The sequence below is a fragment of the Centroberyx affinis genome, unplaced genomic scaffold (assembly GCF_046629955.1).
Source record: "Centroberyx affinis isolate AG114_WGS23_722 - 3 ecotype Tasmania unplaced genomic scaffold, CSIRO-AGI_Caff_v1 ptg000338l_1, whole genome shotgun sequence".
In the NCBI taxonomy this organism is placed as follows: domain Eukaryota; kingdom Metazoa; phylum Chordata; class Actinopteri; order Beryciformes; family Berycidae; genus Centroberyx; species Centroberyx affinis.
In genome coordinates, this window is record NW_027279013.1 from 173,490 (window position 1) to 195,940 (window position 22,451).

The 22,451-nt window shown below is 43.4% G+C and overlaps 2 protein-coding genes across 3 annotated transcripts in view; one reads left to right on the plus strand and one right to left on the minus strand.

Moving 5' to 3' along the window:
- Positions 1-4,916, plus strand: part of cdk5rap2 (CDK5 regulatory subunit associated protein 2) — a 41,626-nt gene extending 36,710 nt beyond the window's left edge. The window contains exons 44-53 of the mRNA XM_071515323.1: positions 111-300; positions 859-980; positions 2,124-2,342; positions 2,458-2,538; positions 2,672-2,925; positions 3,246-3,395; positions 3,483-3,621; positions 3,724-3,770; positions 3,878-3,932; positions 4,335-4,916. Of these exons, the coding sequence (XP_071371424.1) occupies positions 111-300; positions 859-980; positions 2,124-2,342; positions 2,458-2,538; positions 2,672-2,925; positions 3,246-3,395; positions 3,483-3,621; positions 3,724-3,770; positions 3,878-3,932; positions 4,335-4,483 (1,406 nt within the window). The 3' untranslated portion in view covers positions 4,484-4,916. The remainder of the gene's footprint in view (positions 1-110; positions 301-858; positions 981-2,123; positions 2,343-2,457; positions 2,539-2,671; positions 2,926-3,245; positions 3,396-3,482; positions 3,622-3,723; positions 3,771-3,877; positions 3,933-4,334) is intronic.
- Positions 4,917-5,048: 132 nt separating this feature from the next.
- nup188 (nucleoporin 188) lies at positions 5,049-21,680 on the minus strand. Of its 2 annotated transcripts, XM_071515316.1 has the most exons (44): positions 21,641-21,680; positions 21,287-21,427; positions 19,611-19,662; positions 19,372-19,445; positions 19,201-19,285; positions 19,027-19,107; positions 18,429-18,473; positions 18,216-18,308; positions 17,985-18,104; positions 17,655-17,866; positions 17,312-17,426; positions 16,530-16,730; positions 16,075-16,155; positions 15,900-15,992; positions 15,676-15,795; positions 15,462-15,588; positions 15,112-15,270; positions 14,813-14,939; positions 14,240-14,327; positions 14,056-14,132; positions 13,836-13,950; positions 13,499-13,619; positions 13,323-13,389; positions 12,444-12,569; positions 11,987-12,227; positions 11,628-11,834; positions 11,363-11,532; positions 11,177-11,246; positions 11,021-11,088; positions 10,566-10,761; positions 10,370-10,447; positions 10,131-10,216; positions 9,852-9,997; positions 9,555-9,733; positions 9,242-9,442; positions 9,032-9,124; positions 8,636-8,788; positions 7,917-8,054; positions 7,705-7,779; positions 7,137-7,352; positions 6,811-6,942; positions 6,646-6,719; positions 6,228-6,357; positions 5,049-6,127 (listed from the first exon to the last, which is right to left on the minus strand). In XM_071515316.1, the coding sequence occupies exons 2-44, from the start codon at positions 21,325-21,327 to the stop codon at positions 5,948-5,950; spliced, it is 5,253 nt and encodes a 1,750-aa protein (XP_071371417.1). In that variant the 5' UTR covers positions 21,328-21,427; positions 21,641-21,680; the 3' UTR covers positions 5,049-5,947. The 2 variants fall into 2 exon arrangements, with proteins under 2 accessions (XP_071371417.1, XP_071371418.1); XM_071515317.1 differs by lacking the exon at positions 21,641-21,680 and having other exon boundaries at positions 19,611-19,665; positions 21,287-21,326.
- Between the last annotated feature and the right edge of the window lie 771 nt (positions 21,681-22,451).

Consider the following 22,451-nt stretch of genomic DNA (forward strand, 5'->3'; position numbering starts at 1 on the left):
CACCGGCTCACCTCACAGTGAGTCCACACAATGTATAGTCTGGAACACATACACACGGATAAGTTTGCCCATGCCAAACACTGGTCCTCCAACATTTGTATTTCCTCCAGACAAGCAGAAGGAGAATGAGAAGCTGCGGGAGACGCTGGCCAGGCGGACGGCCAAGCTGGAGCAGAGCAGGAAGGAATGTGAGGCTCTGAGGCAGGACAACAGCCGCCTGCAGGAGAGGCTGGAGCGCAGCAGCCAGGAAAACACACAGCTGCAGGATTCACTGCACTACAGCAAGGAGGAGCTGCACAGGTACACACACACACACACACACACACACACACACACACACACAGGCCAGATCATTAACAGGACAAGCTATTTTGTACCACACACTCACAAACAAGATACACACATACTGTCATTACTGCCCATAATGACAGTATGTGTATCTCCCCGTGCAACTTGACACTACACAAGGCAACCAATTAGCATTCAAAACACTCATTACAATTACCATTATATTATACTATTACTAGAACTCAGTAACATGAGAATATATCATTTGAGGCCTCGTCCCATCCATGAGCACACGCCATAATGATGCTGAATCCTTTACAGATGACCCCTGGCCCCGGGTCCTAGTGACACAGTTGAATGAGGCTGACACATGACACCTGGAGTCTAGTTCACTGACATATCACTCCTCTCCCTTTCCTACACTTGTTGCTGTGTGTGTGCACATGTGTACTGTACATGCATATTGTGCTTAAGGGTTAGACCCTTATCTATGAAACTTGAAAAGAGTAGTATGTTTAGTTCCGAACTTTCTGATCATTGTATTTTGCGTGTGTGTGTGTGTGTTTCCAGGTTGCAGTGTGATGTTAAGCTCCAGAGCCAGCAGCTATCTGACTCCCAACATCTTCTACAATCGCTGCGTGTGGAGCTGCAAGTCTACGAAAAGATCAAGACTGGAGCTCACAAACACACAGGTACTACAAGGCATATGTTGTCTCCGAAAATAACCTATTGAAGTTTTAATTAGTTTATTAACTAATAAACTGTGTGTGTGTTTGTGTGTGTCTGGGTGAGAGAGAGCCAGACAGGACATTTTCACCAAGCATTCACAAATCGCCCTCTAAACGTCACAACTAGGGATGTTAATGATTAATCGATGATCGATTAATCACCGTTAACAATTTGATCGATCAAGCATATATTAATCGATAATGTACGTTATGTGCTATTTCTCATTTTTTTCAGAAATGATTTATCCCTGACCACGTAGATACGCTCTTATTCTTAAGTAAACCAGTATATTGTCGTGCCATTGTTTCCAATACATAAACTGTGGCAGCGCCACAATATCGGCACGGCCGGCACAACATAAACAGTTAATCAATGTATAGAAATTGATCTAAATCGTTCTGTAATGCGTCTAATGTGCGCATCACATCATGTCTGTCATTTGGTGATGCAGTAGGTCTGTACTCAACCTGACAGTCCGTCATTCTGAAAACGTTTGTAAAAATATATATAAAGTTCCACAATTTCTCTGAACTCGCACGTGTTGTAACGTAGAGTAACTTGATACTTTTCAATCGGACAATTGTAACGCTGCTCAACACTCAGAAAGTTAACATGAGTGCAGTGCAGAGACTTCATTGCATATTCCACGAGTTGGGTTCCGTTGGACACAATGTAAAGACAATTTAAAGTAATTAACCCTAAAGAAAGTACATTTTCAGCCTGTGGGAAACACTGACGTCCGTTGTCAGGGGTCCCGACTCTTTTGAATTCTGCATGGTTGAGTAACTTGTTGAGTAGGCCTAAAGACAGGTGTAAAAACATGCATTTTGTATTTTGTATTTTCTATGTCAAAAGCTGTATTTTACATAATGATTAATCGATTAATTGGTCATTAACGTGACCGACGATCGATTAAGGAAATTTCTGAAAATTTGCATCCCTAGTCACAACCTACAACCAACACATCCCTCTTTGGTGTGCCAAGTTACATGTAAATCCCGCAACGCTGCCGTTTGGTCTGAACCAGGGCTTGAAAACAGAAATTCTGGTTGAAACCACGCAACCATGAGCTAACTTTCCCTCTCCTTCATTGTACTGCTGAGCAGAATCCAGCGAGGCGTCCCAGGAACCCGTCCCTGTCCCTTGCTCAGGCTCTGGCTCTGTGGACCTGGGGGAGCTGCTGCTGGAGATCAGACACCTGAGGCTGCAGCTGGAGAGGAGCATCCAGACGAACACGGCGCTCAGACAGAGACTGGAGGAGCAGCTGCTCAGAGGGCCCAACCGCTCTGACACCATCAACATCAACTACCTGCTCTCCACTTCAGGTAAACACTAGGCACAGACCCAGATGAACTGTACTGCTCGTCTGTGGCACATATACAAACACAGACACACACCTATTACTCTGTTGTGTCAGTTTTGGTTTTTCTTTTGTCCTAGATGAGGGAGGCAGGTCCCCGGGGCGCGAGGGCTGTGATCCTCTCCGTCACTCCCACGATGAACACACGAGCATCCTCCATGGTAAGGATAGAGTTGGCATGACATCTGATTGTAAGGATAGATACAAGCCTGTACAGTGCTGTTACAGGGGGAAATTAAACTGGTATTTTGAGTATTTTGCATTTCAGAGATTGATTGAATTGTCTCTGTCCAGAAATGAAGCGTCATGCTCAGCTGGAGGTGGACAAAGGCTCCCAGTACAGCGGCAGCTCTGGTGACAGTGTCTCCAGCGCTCCCTCCCGCCTGGTGCCAGGCCACCGGCTCTGGGCCAATCGCAACGGGCGCCATGTTTTGGGCCTGATTGAGGACTACAATGCCCTGCGCAAACAAATCTCTGAGGGCCGCAGGCTCACACGCAGCATGGACACACACCTGCAGGAGTGTCTGCACACACATTCTGACAACAGGGTAATGGCACGCTACATCAAACAACTACTTTCTCTATTGTAAATGTGTGTTTGTTAGATTTTTCTTTCAGGGTTTTATTATTTTTTTTTTTTTTGGAAACGCAACTCATTTATTTGTAACAATTCCAATTTCCTACTTTTTATCTGTTTCCTGTTTTTTGTGGTACCCTGATTATCTGCTTGAAAATATGTTTTAATTGTATTTTGCTAAAAAGTTCAGCTAGTTTCATTATTCCAACAGCAGTTCAGCAACATTATATACAACAAACACCATATTGTCATCATAGTTAAAGTGTATCTATTGTGTGCATGTCTAATTAGGTGATGGAACCGCAGCATCTGAAGAGTTTGTCCAGTGGTGTGAACACCATGCAGCAGGTCCTGGAGGAGGCCGGCCGGCTGCTCAAACTGGTGTGGAGAGTCTCACTGCCAGCTGGCAACACGCCAGGGGACGGCAGCAACAACCAGCAGGTAGACACGCACAAACACACATGCATACAGTATCCATTCAAGCATCTATATGGACCACACTTAGTCCTCTCTTATCCTCCGTATCAGGATGAGCTGCTGAGTAATGAGATAGCCAGGCTGAAGAGCCGGCTGTCCCAGCAGGAGAGGATGCTGAGTGGAGCTGTGAAACGCCTTCGCACCACCAACCAGCTCAAAGAGGGAATGGAAAGGGTCATCATTGATCAGCGTACGATTATTACCTTTTATTATTTGTCACCTTAAATACCAATATGCAAAGAGATGGAGATATATGACGTTGTATTGTTTTCTGTTTTTTTTTTCAATGTAGTGGCACTAACCCATGGAGTGTTGAAGAAAGCCAGGGGGAATTTAGAGGTAAGTGTAAAGAAACAGCCATCCTCCAGTTGAGATGCCAAACTAATGTTCTATTCACAGCCTAATTCTTTTTTCTCTCATTCTCTATTCATGTGAAATAATGGTAGACAAATTACTATACCCTCTTTGGCCTGAAAGGCCCGTCTGGAGGACCAGACGAAGGTTAGTGCGGTTGAGGCGCAGGGTTTGAGAGTGATCTGATGCATGAGATTGCTCATGAGGTGCTGTGGACTTAGTTTTGTTTGTTGCATGAAGCAGATACCAAAACATTATATCACGAGGGGATATATTGTCATATTGTGTTTGAGTGACTGTCCAGATAAATCTGTGCATTTATGATGCATGATAAGCTATCCCTACTTTTCTGAGCAAGATGTCAGATGCATGCTTCTGCAGGCAGTGTGAAAGCTTGGACATTTCCATTCATATATTTTTCGCCAAAATTAACTGACTTTTCCCTGCATGTGTAAGACCAAAGATATAAAACGGCTGTAAGTGCTAGCCTGGCCTTCATGTTGGTGTGCTGATGGTACAGTGTGTTGTAACGTGTCTTTGCTTCCACAGGAGGTCCCGGTCAATGGCCAGTAGACGCTACACTCCCCCAGCCTGAGGAAATAAATAGTCCTGTCCCGGTCTCCAGACGGACTGCTGGCAGGCACTCTGATTCTTCTGAGGATCACACCAGTGACGCCTCTCTCCACTGCAGCTACTAAATCTGCTGGTTCGATGCCCCACACTGCCTTTATAATGTAGCTACCTAATGCACCTGTCGTTCGGTTAGGCCTTATCCTGCCTTTCTGCCCTGCTGTAAAACTGTCTGCCTGCTCACTCTTCAGATATGAAAGACTTTGGCAAATTGTACTGTAATTGCACATGACCTTCCTATAATATGGAGACATTTTTGGTACTGAAGTTGTAAAAGTCCCCCCCCCCTCATAAAAGTAAAAAGCCTTTTGTAAATATTAATTCCTGCAATTTGAATATTTGTCTTTATCCTTTTTTATATGATAGAATTATTTTACATGAAAATGTATTTTATTACCAGCTTTTGTGTTTGTCTTTCACCTTAGGTTTTACCTGTCAACTTAGTTATTTGTAAGATGGTTCAGGGTTACGTGTATACTGGGAATTATGTGCAAATGCAGTAAACAAAAAGAAATCTATGGTGTGTTCCGCATGTCTGAAGTTATTTCTCATTAAATGTCATCAAGCACAATACACTGACAGCCTCTAAGTATAATGTTATATTTAAATGGGGCACAAGTCTTTTTATTAGCATAACAGTCCCTTTATTAGCATATACATGTTTTAAGTACAAATCTTGGCAGGTGCTTTGTGTACATACAGAAGCACAAATAAGAAAATAGCAAACTCCACACCAAAAAGAAGTTTTAAATTCAAAAAAGAAAAGAACCCCCCCTCGAGTGAAAATGAAGATAAGTAGAAAAATGGCGAGCATAGGTTACCAATGTAGATTTGTAGAGAAAGTTTTTCTACTACCCTAAGTCATTACTATAGATGAAGAAAGATTATATTTGAAGATGCTTTTAAATGATAATACATAAGGTTTTAATTAGGTAGCACTTAATAGATGTTTTCGGTCTTTACATGTTGTCAAAGTGACCTATAAAACTAGGCCTTGGGAAGATGGTCCACAAGTCAGTGGCTGATGTTAAGTAGCACCAAAATCTCTTCAGATTCCCTTCCAGAGGCAATTTTATATAAATAGACAAGTCTTTTTTTCAGAGAAGGTCAACTTCTTTGTAAAACTGGACCGTCGCACAGCTTCTAGTTTGCCTATAACACTTTGGTTGTGGTCGTATCAAATCCAATTATAACAGCAGTTTTGGCAAAATGAGATGTTTAGCACACATTAGAGAGCACACAAGAACCTGGCTCTGTAATATTATTAAACATTACTTAATTTGAACAAACACTCTTGCTCAAGGTCACAAATTTGTGCTGTGGGTACATTCACCATGTATTTAACAATGAAGCATAACACCAGTGAAAGGTTTGGTCTGTTGGAGGTACAAAAGCTGCATGTCCTTACAAAAAATATTTCACCCACAATGTTGGATTTTTCAGGGGCCGGTGGATTCCATTCATTTGAAAAGAAAAAAAAAACTGCCAATGTTAACGGTGGACAACTGTCTTCTGTCTGCTGAAATCCAGGTCTATCTCTGCACGAGTCTGACAAAGGCCTGGACAAACTGGATGAACGGCTCCTGACCTTCATGGCTTCCCTTCGAGCCTGGCGTGGGTGGTTTGGTCTGGGGGGAGGGGAGGATACCGCTGGCCGGAGAGGATGGAGAGCCCCTGCGGAAGTGACGGGACAAGCTAGACAGAAGAGTGCTCTAAAGGAGGGAGAGAGAGATCAAAATAACAGATCAAAAATTACATAAAGAGAGAGAGACACACACACACAAAGAGACACAAAAAAGAAAGAGTTCTCACCAGCTCAGAGCTGAGCTCCTGTTTGAGCCTCTGCTTGTCTCGGGGGAGGATGGAGGGGTCCTTCAGACACCGCACAGCCTGGGAGATCAGCACGTAGAAACAGTTCTCCATGGTGAACATCAGCAAAGACCTGAAGAAAGAGACTCAAGTTATTTCTTTAATCTGTCAAGTTAAAATGTGTAATTTGTGCGCTGTAATGTACAAAACTGAGGATATATCAAGTTAAATGTCAGGACACCTTGGTTTAAAAATACATATACTGTATTTATCTACAGATAGATATTGGATGTGAATGCACCAAAGCAAAACATAGAACTTGGAGGGTAATTCTCAATTCAAAGAGGGTGTGTAATACTAGACCCATTCAAACAGTACTCAAGAGAGAGGGAGGGAAGGAAGGGTGCCTCAATTTACTTACTTCAACGCTTGGATCTCCTCTGATGAGGCTAGCGAGGCGATACTCAAGGAAGCTGGCTCTTTCTTCTTCTCCATCTACACACGGAAACAGCACAGAAACTCAGGAACATGGACTGTTGGGAGCTAACATGAGTCACGAGTATATTTTGAAACACTGAACACCTACCTCGCTCAACATGCTGAGGGCCACGTTGATGGTGGCCAGCAGGGTCCCAAAGGAAGGAGCCACATCGGGGTCAAACGCTGGCGTTGTGAAGCTGAGGACAAACAGGGTCCTGTACTCTGCCAAGTCCATACACTGACACAGAGACACAGACAGATCAGCATCCCAGACAGTCTACACACACTATCATGGCATAAACGTCAAAAAGTGGTATAGTTTCTTACAATGTAGCTGGAAATATCTGATACAGAATGAAAATAGAAGCTAACAATATGTCTCAGTTTAAATTGGGGTCAGAATAATCGTCTGAACAGAATAAGCGGTCTTGCCTGGTCCAGGAGTATCTGGCAGCAGTCTGGGGTGAAGTGCTGCAGAGTGGCCAGGGTTTTGCTGAGGATCTTCAGGAGACTGCACTGGACAGCAAGCAGGGCCTTCTGCTCCGCCTCCTCTCGCTCCCCTCCACCTGCCGCCTCTTTAGACGGGGTCTGGGGGGTCCGCTGGGCCCGGGGGAGGGGGCCAGGGGGCAACGCCTCACCATTTTTAGCCTGAGAAAACGACAGAAATAAAGAGATACGTCTAACAGGAGATACTTTACTGTATTCTCGTGGCAGCCAAGATTTTCTTTGCCTTGCTGCACCCAGGAAAATTCAGTTTTCAGTAATGATCTGGCAACTACTTGTTTTAAAAGACTTGGGGTTATGCACAATACTAATGATGTACAACATTAACGAACAGACTGCTACAGTCCTGATTCTTCACAGATGGCATGGTATGTGTGTCAGTTAAATTACTAAAATGTAAAATACAATATAAATATATTATAAATGACAAGGGGACTACTTGACTGCAGTGTCTGGTAGTGCCAAAGTATATGAAGTTAGACATTTGGTTTCTGACCTGGAGGTAGTGATGGAGCATCTTCTTGCTATGGAGGAGGTATGTACACGTCTGACACAGATAGCACAGGTTAACCTGTGTGGAGGAGAGAGGCGGAGAAAAAGCTCTCATGAAATTATGAATGTATGTATCAAAGACTGCATTCACGCTGTATTGTGACTGCACCAATGGAGTTGTATTATCTGGCTGACGCAGCTTTCCTCTGGCCTCACCTGTACGTCTCGGAGTAGCTTGGGCAGGTGAAACTGCCACTCCTTACAGAAGCTAGACAGCTGCAGCAGGAAGCCGACTGTGTGGTCCGCCTCGTCCAGACAGGCCAGGCTCTGCACGGTTCGCACTGCATTCAAACACTGAGCAGGAGAGAGGCGGAGAACATAAAGAGAAGTGTTGAGAGACCAAACACAATATTCAGATCCTCACTGAGAAAACTGATTCAGATATACAAATGCATTCTCCTTTTTTTTTTTTAGATCCTTTTCATCTCTGACACATTGCACAGACACCCAAACCACGACATAAACTTGCCTATCTGTGGCTTTGGCTGCAACAGTAACTGCATTACCGGCACAGACTAAAATAGACTAGACTGGAGTGCTGGTTCTGGTATTTTGCGCTCTTATAGGCACTTGAATAGCGCTTTCCCTGCATAATAATGCTTGAGGCAAGACACCCAGCACTAGCACAATTCACAGCAGGTTAATTTCCACTTCTAATAACTAATTCTAATAACAGAAACAGAAAGTTCCGATGTCAGATTAAGTTAAAGAATCAGTGATTGTTATAGCCTGAGGCTTAAAACATAGCAAGAGTCTTTGGGTGCAGTTCAATGGAAACATTTGTTTTTGGCAGAAGTTTCTTTTGGCAGACATTCACCTGACCCCTGGTACGTCACTCTTTCAATAAGGAGAATTCCATCCCATTGCAGTCCTACCTGTAGTATGCGTTCCTGATGTACTCCAACAAAGTCTAGGGCTTCGTTGATGAAGTTGTAGCGTAGTGTCTTGAGCAGACTCTCCATCAAGGACATGCAGAGGCGGTACACCCCTGGCCAGCAGGGGGAGTCCTGGGACTTGCGGGAGAAACCCTGCACAAGGACACAGATATGCCATGTTACTATGTCCATCTCCTTTTTTCTATGAACTTGATTTCTTGAGGGATGTGATTCCCAGCATCACATAGAGAACACAGTGGTCTGCCTGTTATCCACTCTGCCATGTTACTATGTCATATCAACACATAATGTGATTATGTAATGCCATATTACGGGGTATGTTACATGCAAGGCCCATAGCTGTTCCTGAGTAGGGATCACTATAACTTCTGTTACCTGTGATGCTCCAATTGAAGAGACCTCATAGACACTGAGAAGAGGGAGACAGATCGTCTGGATGACTCCTGCTCCAGCAACAGCTGCTGCCCCCTGGAGGACAAATGGAGACATGGTCAACATTTGACATCTTACATTGACCAGAAGGATTGACTTAAGTGCATTTGATATAGTACAGTTCATGTTAGAGGTGTGTGTTTATGTTTTTACCTGAGGAGTGCGGGCCAGTGTGAGCAGCAGGTGTAACGCAGCTTCGGTGAAGTAGAGGTTGTGTTTGGAACGCAGACTGAGCTCTACAGCGCTGAGAACGGAGGGGAGGACCGGGACCTTCCTCATCACTAAAACCCAGTGCTCACCATCCTCATCAGCACGACACAGCTCCTTGGCCAGGTGTAGTGCCAGCACACAGACCTGACAAAAAGAGGGCCAAAAGAAAAATAAAGCTTATGCTGCATTCACATTGTGAACTGGTACGGCCTCCAGCTACTGTATATGCATGTCCATCCTTCCCTGCCTGGCTCACCCCATCTCTCTGGTCTTTTTGAAGGCTGCGGGGAGTGTCTGTCTCCATGCTGTCCTCGTCTTCCACCATGTCGCCCATCTGGCTCATGTGGCGAGTACTGTCAATCAGGGCCAGGGCCTCATCTTTCACCGTCTCACACACAGACAGCAGTAACTGGGGCAGCTGGGAAATCTCCCCACCTAGTGAGCAAAGAGTTTCAGAATACATTTGTACCAGCATACATATTGTACACGTATGTATGTCACACATGCAAACATGTCTACCTCGATAACAGACACAGACACATATGCCGCTCACCATTGAGCCCCTGTATCTGCAGCACAGATATGAGTGCAGAGAAGATCTTGGCCTTGGTCCTCTCCATCAGCTGCTGGTCAGCTTGCAGGACACTCTCCAGGATCAGGGACAGGGGGGACAGGATGTCAGGAGCTGTAGCTACCACACTGGAAAGAGTGACCAGGAGGAGAGCAAAAAGACAGTTGATGGGAAATAGGGCAACGGTCTTTACTGTTGACTGAAACATGCAGGAAACCCTTTAACTGTCTCTCCATCAAATGCACAAATACATACACCCACCTTCTCCACTGTTTGAGGAGGATGAGTAGCAAGGTGGCCATCATGGATCCAAGACGTAGACAAGGTACAGACATGGGCACCATCAACTGAAAGAGAGAGAGAAGGAATTAGAAAGTAAAAGAGAGAAAGAAAAGAGAAAATATCCCTGCTGACAAATGTAAAGGAATTTAAAAAAAAGGGAAGGGGGAAGAGGTTTTAATATGGATAACAGGAAAATATGTTGTGCCATGATGACTCACAGCCGCTTTGGTCCCATCCAGGACGTCCATGAAGAGCTTCAGCTTGGCTGAGTCCTCTGTTAGCTGCATCACATCAGACTGGAGACACAAAACACACCAGTCAGCACAGGAGCACACCTCTAAATGGACCATCAGCAGACCAGATCAGCATTCTTATATCAACACTATAATCATGATTGAGTTTACTATGACATACATGATTAGTGGAAAGGATAAGCAGCATCCGCCAGGCAGAGATCAGCATCTGGGTCTCGGAGAAGGAGCAGATGCCCTCCTCCTCTGTCTCGGCCACATGGCACACCAGAGACTTGACGTACTGGGACCAGTACTCATAGCGCCGCCCACTGGAGAACTTCTGCAGCACATCCTTCAGAGACTGCTCCAAGGAGCCACTGCAACACCAGAGATTGCAACTTACCATCAATTACAAGCGATTTGAACCATCGTCTATTAAAGCAGAAATACACACGGCAACATGTTGCTCAACTCTGATGGCCAACACTATTCAACAGGTTGTCTTTGTATTGTTTTGTTGTGAGTCTTGCCCAACTACATCCCAAAAACTCTGCCTTATGTGTCAACATCAACACACTGAAATATCGATAGTCAGCAATCCTAATGAGCCAGACGCAGATAAATTCATGAACTTACCTGACAGCATAGTAGATCTCCAGGCCAATGATTTTCATGACAAAAGCACAAGTCTCCAGAACACAAGGCTGGGGGCAAAAATTTAAATCTGTAAGTTAACAACCATGACCAATTACTCATGTCATCAGTATAGCAGGGTCTAAGTCAGTAGCGTACCTCTGTGGTGTCTGAAGGGGAAGTGAGGGTTCCGAAGAGAGGGGTTGTCAAATTTTCCCAAAACCTCTCTCTGTGGGGAAAATACAATAACATATGCATCATAATCCATACAAATATATTTTCAAACATCTCATTACATGTTTTTTTTTTCCAGATCAAGGCAAAGATCAGAGAAAATACACTTACTTTGTGCGTAAGACAGAGATGGCACTGTCCCTGCGGTCCTGCCAGAGGGCGAGGAGGAAGGCCAGCGCGGCTCGGTGCAGCAGGGGAGGACACCAGTATTTCCCCTGCTGTTTAGAGTCAATTAGGTCCAGCACCACCTGCAGACAGCTCCACTCGCCCAGCAGGAACTCCTATGGGTCAAGCAGACAATCAGCTTTCCATTCAGACATAAAATTAAACACAATTACACTTCTATCCATTTATCAGATATTCCCGCAGTTCACACCTTTGACCCCTCGCTGCCATCTTTGACCTCCAGGTTGAGGAAGAGCTCAATGAGGCCGGGCTGGGTTTCCACGGCAACGGTGAGGAACTCAAGGATCATGACCTTAATCCTCATGTCTTCTGTCCTGCTCTGCAGCCGAGTCAGGAATGCATCTCGGATGGCCGCTGCATCACTACCTAGGCAGGCGTAGACTGACATGGGAGCCACCTAGAGACAAAATTTAAGTTTGATTTCATTATGTGTTTTTGTTCAAAACATGTCCAAAACTCAGTAGTACAACTGCATTGATATACTGTAAGCCTACACAAAACAACCAAAGCTAAAACAATTAAAATGTCATGTCTGTTAAGGTGTCTTACCGTGGCGAGCCTCTTGAGCAGCTGGATAGCCAGGCGTGGCAGTGCCGGGTCATGTTTATGGTAAATATACTTGGCCAGGACGGCTATCAGATTGCTGCCATGGCCCCCGTGCTGCGTCAGGGCCTGCTCCAGGGGGGACACGACGTCGGAGGGTGGCTTCAGACGGATGACATTATTTGTGACGGAGAAGGCCAGTTTCACTGTCTGGATCAGAATCTGACCTGGGCCCTCGGAGCCGCCACTATAAAAAGGGTCAGAGAGAAGGACACAAAATAATTTCTATGGGATCACCAAATATGAAATCACAACTACTTCACCTAAAAGGTGTGAAGTTTTCATTTCACTGGTGATAGGAAAAAACATTTAAGAGAAATGCAGAATAGAGAACGGAAAAACAAGGCATGAAAATGGGATGATGCCCCAGCACCACTTAAGATCTTTTTAAATTCAGTCTCACCTGCTGGGCTGTGCAGCCAGCACCATATCAATGGTGTCCACTCCTACTCCCATGATGTTGACCACCGCCTGGCCGGCCTCAGTGTTAGCCAAGCTGTAGATACACAGGGACTGCAGGGTGGGAGTGCTGCAGCAAGGGAGAGAAACAGAATAAAAGCTTCAACTTCTCCAGTAGTGCATCAGAAAGTTTTATAGGTGATATATGTCCCAAAAATATTTTTGAGAAAACATCATAAGAAACAGAAGCATACAATAAGGTATACTGGAGAAAGTGTTAAAAAAAAAGAAAAGAAGGGACAAACCCGGGGTGTATGACAATTATAGGATCAAGCACTTTGCTATTAGCTCAATTTCACGTTCTGATTCATAGAAACCGTGGATTTGAATAAGCTCAGCACTCAATTGCTGGAGTCAGTGTTCATCAAATTGAATAGCTGTGGAACGTAAGCGGCTTGATTTGATACAACCTCTAAATTAAATACATTTAAATATTCTTAATTTCCTTAATTGTGTGATTATTAATTATGGAAACTATGAGATGATGCATTTTTTTTTTTAAATCAGAAATGGCAATAGCCAAGAGGACTTATACTCAATGACACATTGTTCTACTGGAATGTGACAGGAGCATTACATGAACACATGAAAGCATAAAGACTTAAAGAAATAAAGAGTGCCGCTAGCTATGAAAGTAGAGAAACGTTATCTGTTCTGGATCACTTCAACTGTTTTGATTTTTTTATTTTATTTATTTGATTGATTAGTGCAGGGATGTTTATTTACATGATTATATGCCTAGCAGCCAGTGTGCACCAAACAACAACTGCAGGAAACACACCACGGAGTCCAGATATTTGAATAACAAAGGGCTTAACCTCACCTGCCCTGATCCTCTCCCTCTGGGCTGAGATTGAGAATGGCATGGACCAGCTCCAAAATAAGACAGCCTGCAGCAACAAAGAGTGGGAAATGTTCATTCACTCTTTACTCTTTGGTCTCAGAGAAAAAAAGCAGCCATTGTAACTTTTGCCACTACTGTCAGATGTGTCCCCTTACCTATCCTTTCTCTGACTCCATAGGTGTTGTAGCGCCACTTGTGGTACGTGGGCAGCATCTCCTTTAACACCAGCAGTACACAGGGGATCAGGCCTTTATTCTGAGTGCTGCCAAGCTGGCCCTGGCATTACCCGACAGGGAGGAAGAGGAGGAGGAAGAAGAGAGGCATAATCAGGATTACTTCATTAAGATGCCATATTTAAAGATTAAAAATTCATACACACTTTGTTTAAATGAAAGTGTGCAATGTTGAGTTGTCACTACAGAATCACGCTGGCTAGAAAATGGTTAATCAAATATGTGAATCCTATTCAGAAAGGGACCTGTTGTGTATTACCTTGACCAGGGTTGTGATGAGGCGGAGGAAGGCGATGGTCACAGCGTATTCCCCTCTAGGCTGCTCAATCTGGACCAGCAGGTTGCCATAGTTGCCCGCCTTCATGCCCTCAGCACTGGGAAGAATCCCATTTTTGTTTAATACAATGTTTTCCAAAATAAAAATCTATGATGTCTCATAGTCCTTAAATATTTGGTACCAAACAATTCGACCATAGTACCTTACAGACTGAGCCATGCTGGTCAAAGGGCTGGAGGCAAAGGGAAGGAAGCCTGTGTGGTGCAGACTAGACCATACCTGGAAAGACAAGAAAAGACGAAAGGCAAGGTATGAGTATGATGAAGGATAAAGAACAGCAGAAAATTGTGACTTTGTTACTCCCTGTTCAAATCAGAGGTACCCACCTTCCCAGGCATCCTGGCAGCCAGCACAATAAGGCAGTTCACACAGGAGGCGATCACATCCACTGGAGGGTTGATGACTGATGTTAACCTGAGACACGTAAACAGACCACCAATCAATCAATCACCAATCAAATCCATTCTCAAATCAAAACAAGTGAACAGTAAACATGTCATCCCCCACAAGTGATGCAGAGTTGTAGTGGGGCAATAAGTAGAAAATATGTTCCCTCATGTTTCTTGATTGTTTGGGGCAGGAAAAGGGGAAGTGGAGGTGCTTTTCTTTGGCGTCCAAGATATTGTAAGATATTGATAAGATATTGATACTATATGTGACATACAGACATGCATGATTCACAGAAGTTTTGTCAAAATCCGGATCAGTGGCGTGCGGTATATTGTGCATGAGAGATGGACAGAGGGATGGACAAACCGGGGCTAATTCAATAGTCCCTCCCCGATTTCCTCTTAGGAGACAACAACACGGTCTCAGATAGGGAGCACAAAGTAATAAAAATGTTTTTGATATAGATCTAGCCTGAGCGCTGTGGAGTGCCTTTGTAGAGAGCAGTTTACCTCTGCAGCAACATGTAGATGCGTGACGTAAGAGGCAGCAGACAATCCGACACAGTCCAGTCTGTGCTTATGATCTTATGGACCAGATCCAAGATCGGCTTTACCCGCACACAGTGAGCTATGACATCTAGCACAAAGAGAGAGAGAGAAAGAGATACAACTTAATTATAACTTAAAAAAAAAAAATGACCATTAGATACTGCAGACATTGCATAACAGAGCTTCATCCTGTATGTGAATGAGAGTTTAAGTGAGTGTGTAATCTGCTTGTGCAGGTGCATGAACATCCAGGCGTGTACCTGCGGTCGAAACGACATGGAGCAGCATCTCAACCTCACAGGTGAAGAGCGTCCAGGAGCTGTAGGAGTAGTCCCAGCGCACCACGTAGCCCTGCTCACCCCCTATCACCACCTGGCCGAGCACGCCCTGGGGCATCCACAGGTTGGTCTGCCCGACGCCTGAGGGTCGAGACAGACCGTTATAACATAGGCATGTCACAGGACAGTAGAAATATGAGAAAAATATACACTTTCATCTGATAAAAATGTAATTACATAATTATGCAATATGCTTAGGCACACTAAATAAAATGATATCAGTGAATGGTGTCGACACTCAAATTTCACAGTAACAAAACAACTAAACTAACCAAGAGGGTAGAGGAGCTTTCGCGTCTGTCTCCTCCACAGTGTCTCGTCATCCTTGGAGATGATGTCATTGGGCTTATGTTTGTAAACTTGTGTGTAAAAGGACATCTTATCCAGGAAAGTGTACACCTGTCACAGAGAGGTGGAAATATATTATCTCATTTGGACAAGATGAAGATGAGTGAGTGTGTGTGTGTGTGTGTGTGCGAGAGATACCTTTTTAACAGTCGACTTGTTTGACAGAAGTGCAGTTAGAAGCTGTAACAGTGGGCCGATCTTATGAGGGAACATCCCGACAGCACTGTCCAGGATCATTCCCAATCCCATGTTGGGCTTCTGGATTAGAAATTTCACAAACAGGGGACAAGTATTAACAGTGCCATTCTTGTTTCTTTTGATCCATTTTTGTCTCTCTCGAGTTATTTCCCGTTTCTTCTCACCATTTCCCAGAAGTGTTCAGCCAGACTGGGAGCAGAGAGGACCTCACAGGCCGCGTCGATCAGATGAGAGCAATGTGTTGCCACACCATCAGTCTGCAACATCAATTATGATAAGGTGGGTTACAATGTGAATGAGAGTAGAGACAGTAAATAGAGAGACATGTAGGCTCTATACCTGTAGGCTTTCCTCTTCAAAAGAAGTGATCACAAATGAAAGGAGGCCATAGATACACATCTTTGCTGTGCTTGCCATGCACTGGGGATGGAGAGAAGGAAAGACAGGTTAGAAGAGGCAGAAATAAACACAGTACAACATTCAAAAAGGTTTGTACAACAAAGCCCTGGCATTAGACATTGAAAATTTTAAGTTGTGTTCAATTTGTAAAAAAGACATTTTAAAAATGGAAAATATAGTGACATGTATACATTGTAATCACATCAAAATAGGACTCATCCACAGCAAAATCAATGTCATATTATCATGCAGCAGAATATGTCACAGTAATAGTGTTTACCCTGCTCAGACCATGGAATGATATTGATAATCATGCAAATTTTCCCTTTTCAAACATCATTTGACGCACGTGCTCTGATGGTCTTGCAGTTACCAAAGTGAGTATATTCTCTTACATTATTCCCTGAGACTCCAAGGCCCTTCAGCATGGTTGAGAGGTACTTGAACACCCCCAGCTGCAGGGAGGTGTTGCCTATCCTCCTGATGACCAGGCTGGACTCGTCCGGTCTCAGCGTGTGTCTCAGCAGCACCCAGGCCAGCAGGACAGGCGCGTGGTGAGGGATGTCACCAAATGTCAGCAGCAGCTGATCCATCTCCTGCAGGAGGCAGAGACAGTGTGTTAGCTGAGATGATGAGATGTGTAAGGTGCTTTATTTACTTTGTACAATTTGTGTGAATAAATGCTTACAGAGCAGCAAAGGGCATATTTAGGAGGGAATCTAGGAGGGAGTTTGTGAAGAAGGCACCAAAGTTTACACACATCTAAGGGGAGTCGTAAAGTACATTTTAAGTATGGCCATTGTAGATTTTACCTAAGAAGCCACCAGTCCCACCATGGATCACACACTTGAAGCAAATAGGCACTTAGACAATTTTGTTTCCTATGCTCCCACACAAACATTTCAATCCATCGTCAGGCTTCTTGCAAAGTGATGTTAAGTCACGGTCACACAAAGCCAGTACAGTCTGTCCCTGTGGTGAGGTTCACAGCTCTTTTTAAAATAGCCACCAGCGCGCAGTGTCTGCAATCGCACTTCAGTCAAAATATAATTAAATTTACCTCTACTCATGGGTGCAAAATTCAGTACTTTCTGCACACGGTGCAATTTTAGGTACCTACTGTTCCATTATAATGTGCTGATGCCATGCCGGCTGTGTTTAGAGACTCATGTCTAACCTTGCTGACATCAGGAGCGTTGAAGAACTGGTGCTGCTCTGTCGAGTCCTCCAGGGCGCACTTATGAAGGAAGTCTATGTCCATTCCCTCCACCAGGATCAGAGAGCTCAAGTATCTGCAGGCCAGAGAAACATACAAGGACATTTAAGACCACATTAAACGATAAATTACTTTTGAGTGTTTAAGCAGCGTACCTAACCATAAGGTCATCTAAGGAAATAAGATGCACCCTCCCTCTAGTCAATTTGCAGAAGTACATTTCTTGTTTTTAGTCGTATATCCCCCCCCCACCCACCCAACACACACACAGACACACACGCACACACAGCCTAGGTGCTTTTACCCGATGCGATCAACCAGTGCATCCATGCTCTTGTCAACTAGGTGTCTGTTGGTCTGCCGCAAACCAAAGCCCTGCTCCTTGAACATCTTGGTGAAGCTCAGCAGGTCGGAGGGTCCCATCTCAAAGTAGGCGTAGTACAGGAAGATGATCTCCAGCAGCAGAGACTGTTCTCTCAGACACTGGAGGAACCACCGCGACACCTGCCTCTCCGTCTGGAAGAGGACATACAGTATGTCACCATCAGTTTGAGCTTCATGTCAAACATAAAATATGATGAATGTGTTTGTGATGAAGATCTTAGATTACAAAATATATGAACCAAATTCTCACCATGAGGTTTCCATTGGTTTCCCATGTTGGCGCCTCTGCTTTGAAGAGGTTCTCGAACTGAGACTGGTAGTTGCTCACCAGGTCTTTCTCCAGTTTATTTACACAGTTGGAGTACTCAGCCTGTATAGAGACAAATACACCAAAATGTTCATCTGCAGAAATAACACCAAAATCAGGCAGAAATGGACAGTTGCAGTTGTGGGATGTGACCCAAATCTAGCAGCGTCTTACTCTGTAGGGATGTCGCTCATCTTGAAAGTATGTCAGTAGGTGAAGGACACATCTGAGTAGACACATGCGCTCCTCATAGTAATAGTCAGCTATCTGTGAATGCACACACACAGAGACAGTCATATTTAATCAAAGGATTAAATGAGGAAGTAACGGTCATGTTAAATCAAGAGTTCCCAAGAGCAGAGTGAGTGGATTCAAGGGTTTTCTGACCTTCAGCAGCAGCGTTTGGCTTTGTCTCTCATCCTGGAGAACTCCCTGTTTGGAAGACAGTGACATCCATCAGTTGAGTCTCTTTCATAATAAAAACGTGTGTCATCACATCATTCCAACCAGCGTCTGAAATTAACACCCACTAAGCGCCAAATGCCAGTGAAATGTGTCTTTTGGCAAATAAATCAATAAGAGTGACCCAACACACTGGCTGGTAACTTCTTCAGACCATAAATTGTGAATTCCTTGGACATAGTCTTTGGTTTTTGCCTGTTCTCAAACTTTATCCCCACTGACCACCGTACAATGCTTCAAAATGCTCTCTTGTAATCTCTGTTGCACTTCATGATGAATTATACACTTTATCCATTGCGTAAGTGGGTAAGCAAGTTTTACATTAACATACAGTACACAAAATACCATTGAAAATGGGTAGGGTGACATTTCTATGAAAAATGTAGATTATTTTGGCCGGTAAAACGTTTTTTTTTGTCAAGTACTATTTTTTTTTATTCAGAAGTCCTTGGCAGGTGAGCTGAAAAGTTAATTTCAGACACTGATTCAAATACAACTAAATAATCCAAGAGAGAGCAGATACCTTTAATGAATTACGGGTTCCTCTGTAGTCCTCCTGTAAGTAACACTGTAAAATCTGCACACTCTGTTGCTCATCGAGACCCTGAAACAAGCATGAAATAATCATGAAATCCACCACCAAATGGGAAAAGCATCATCATATCATTTATGTAAAACAGCAAATTTCAACTCTCACCAGTAGTTTACTGATCCTCAGACCAAAATCCTTCAACGGTTGGGCAACATCTTTGTTCTCTTTAACTTTTCCAGCAGATGACGAGCTATAACGCAGGAAACTGACAATTACTCCTTGAGTTACTATGAATTTGTGTTGCTGATGTTTGCATCAAAATAAGCGTGACTATACCTGGGCGGCTTGTAGTAACTGAGTCCTTGATGTAGCCTCTCCCAGTGTCTGTCAAGCTCTGCCTCTATCTGAGCCTTTGTCCACCAAGGGTGCATCATAGAACAGAGAACATCACATAGACAAAAAATGAGACAGTTTACTTCTGGCAGTGCAGCCACATTTGAAGCTCCAACCTGTAACATGCACTTGACACTGTACTCATCAACCCGCTCCCTATGAAGGACTGCAAGAAGACTTACCGGCTCTCGCAATGCCGATCTTCCCAGTAGTATGGTCCACAACTCTCGACTGCTTCTAAGTGAAGAATGGGTATATCTTAGAAAGGTGCTCATCGACGTTAATTCATCAACAGGACCGAAGGTAGGAAAGCAGATCTCAGTTTATTTTAGAACTGGCACATGAAAGCAGCATTTGAACTAGTGTGTAGGGATGGGACAATATATAGAAATTCAATACATTGCAATACAAAAAAGGGACAATACTTATCGTGGGGCAGAAAAATGAATCGTGATATTAGCTACATTTTATGCTGTAGTAATCACAAATGAGATGGATTGCCCATCACAATTTCATAAGCTCTCATCCAAATTATTTATTTAATTATTATTTAATTTATTTAATTAACTACTAATGGGTCAATCCATGTACGAGCTGTGAAACACTCGTGATTTTAGTAAACAGTTACTCTCATTCCCTGCTTCATGTCACAAGCTGAAACATCATTTAGCAGAACATTCAAATGTTTTGCTGGTATATCAGGCAAATATTTGGAAAAAGCAATTATAAAAGTTTGATTTGTTCGTTTGTTATTGACATTTAGGTGTTAGACTGAGTGTATTTCTTTGCAGATTCTGACCAGCACAATGGCATCATCTGAGATAAATATTGCAAAATAGTGCTCTTTAGCTAACCAGCTTTGGCTGCTATTTGGCACTGCCTAGTACTTCACAGAAACCAACCAATCAGTTTTAAATGAATGACATTTTGACAGGGCTTGTAGCTTTGTGCCCCCAGATTATCAGAAAATCAGCACCACAGAAACAATCATAAATTATTAATGTAATTAAAGATAGCAAGTCTTGTTATAATTTGGTATCCACTGATACTTGCATAACTTTATCCAACTGTAATGTGGGTATCGGTGCAACTTAGAAACTAATGGAAGTTTTCTGACTACTTGTAGCTCACTGTTTTACCTATCTTATTAAGCCTGGACTGACTCTGTGCTGCTGTGTTTGTGTGTGTGCGTAAAACCCATAACTTGTGTTTACCTATCCATGTATTCCCTCACAGTGAATTGACCGAAAAGCCAGTGTTGTTCATTGTACCGTCCCGTTCGTTTAGGATGATTTCATGCATCAGTTGTGGCTCCTACTCCACTTCCAAACTGCTCACAAACTCATGGGCAATATTTTCCACTAAGTGCGTTCAAATATTCTAGTTAGTGTTTTCCCCATCCCCAAAAACGAAATGAAAACTAACGTTACGCCCTTAGCCACCACCATACATTGCCACCAACTAAATAAGTCTCATCGTTGGAGCTAAAACCCAAGCATCTTGTAACCTGAGTCAGATTGAAGTTAGTTAGCAGTGTTGTAGCGCTGCTCCCCAGCTAGCTAAATAAGCAGTGTTAGCTCACTAGCCAACTTTGCTAAGTTCAAAGTGGTGACATGCTGTTGTTGTCATGCGGCGGACCGCGCTGCAAAGCCATTCAAATGGAACTGCGAGCAGTTGCTAAGCTAAGTTAGCGTGGTGCTAATAGCTAAATAGACAGATTGCCAAATTTAAAACGTATGTGTGTCAAGGCGTTAAAATAGCAAATGTGCGCACTAAGTACACGAGCTTCCCTCTTTCGCAGTTTTAACTAAATATTTCGTCCATGTAGACGTGTAAAAGTTTAACGTTATTTTCCTACCTGACACACAGCTCCGATTCCGCCATCGTCCTCCCTGCCATGTGATTGGTTGTTGTCTTGCGTCGTCGTCGTCCTCTTCTTCTTCTTTCCCATAGTTATTGGCGGTTGGCAAACCAACTCAAGGTGCATTACCGCCGCCTACTGAACGGGAGTGTGGACCAGGAGATTATGCAGGGAAAAAAATATAATAGAACTATATTCTTTCAGCTAAACCAGTTTCTTTTAAGAATTTGTTCATGTAACTATATATTGCTTGATGACTTCCCCAGAAGGCCATCTGATGTTAAATTGATATGTTTAATTTAATTATTAATAATAATTAATATCATATATAGGCCTACTAGCTTTACTGACATCATAACAACAATTTGCTGTTGCATCTTCTTCTTCTTCCCCTTCTTCTCCTTCTTCTTCTGCTGCTGCTCCTACTGCTTCCTCTTCCTATGAATTTGTGGCAGTTTGAACGCTTCCAGGCATATTATTGCCCTCTGTAGGTCAAAACAAAAGATTCACTTCAACCGCAGTAAACTGTATACTGTTCCACATATCAAATAGATTCATCACAGTGCCCCTAAATATTTTATTAACAAGTTATTGACAGAATAGACATTATCCAACATATTTTTCTTCTTTCAATTATGCATGTTTAATATTTAATGCATTCATATTTTATATTCTAATTTCAAAAGTTCCCTATTTTCTCTTTAATTCTTGTCATACTCCTCCCAAATCCCTTCCCCTCCCGATCTGAAAGTCTCTCTCTCTCGTGACTGATTACTTGACCTCAGCCTGCACCCGACCTACACGTAGCCTAAATCTAAAATATTTCAAATCGATAATACACGCTTTCTTAACAACACTAAATCGTAACACATTACCTAATATGAAATAATAAATCCCAAAAGAATGAAAATCACGTCTTTAGCAGATATTTGTCGGTGTACCACGTGACTTGGCTGTCAAACATGGCCACCTCCTACTGGGTGTGAGAAGCTGCTGCTGCTGCTGACAGAGGGAAGAAAATTGTCAAAAGGACGGACACCGCCTCCTCTCACAGCACACCTCCGTCCAGACAACACTGCACCTATGTGGTACGTACACTCGCATTGCTCGACATTAATTTAATCTTCCCTCCGGCAGTAGTTTAGTACTCTGTAGCGCTATG

What these genes read in the sequence shown, in the direction of transcription:
- nup188 (XM_071515316.1), bottom strand. Translation starts at nt 21,327, where the DNA reads ATGGCAGGGAGGACGATGGCGGAATCGGAGCTGTGTGTCAG. An exon ending in GATCGGCATTGCGAGAGCCG is followed by an intron (nt 19,446 to 19,610) that starts GTAAGTCTTCTT and finishes TGGTGGACAAAG; the next exon opens with GCTCAGATAGAGGCAGAGCT. An exon ending in GAGGGAGAGGATCAGGGCAG is followed by an intron (nt 12,570 to 13,322) that starts GTGAGGTTAAGC and finishes CCCTTGCTGCAG; the next exon opens with CACTCCCACCCTGCAGTCCC.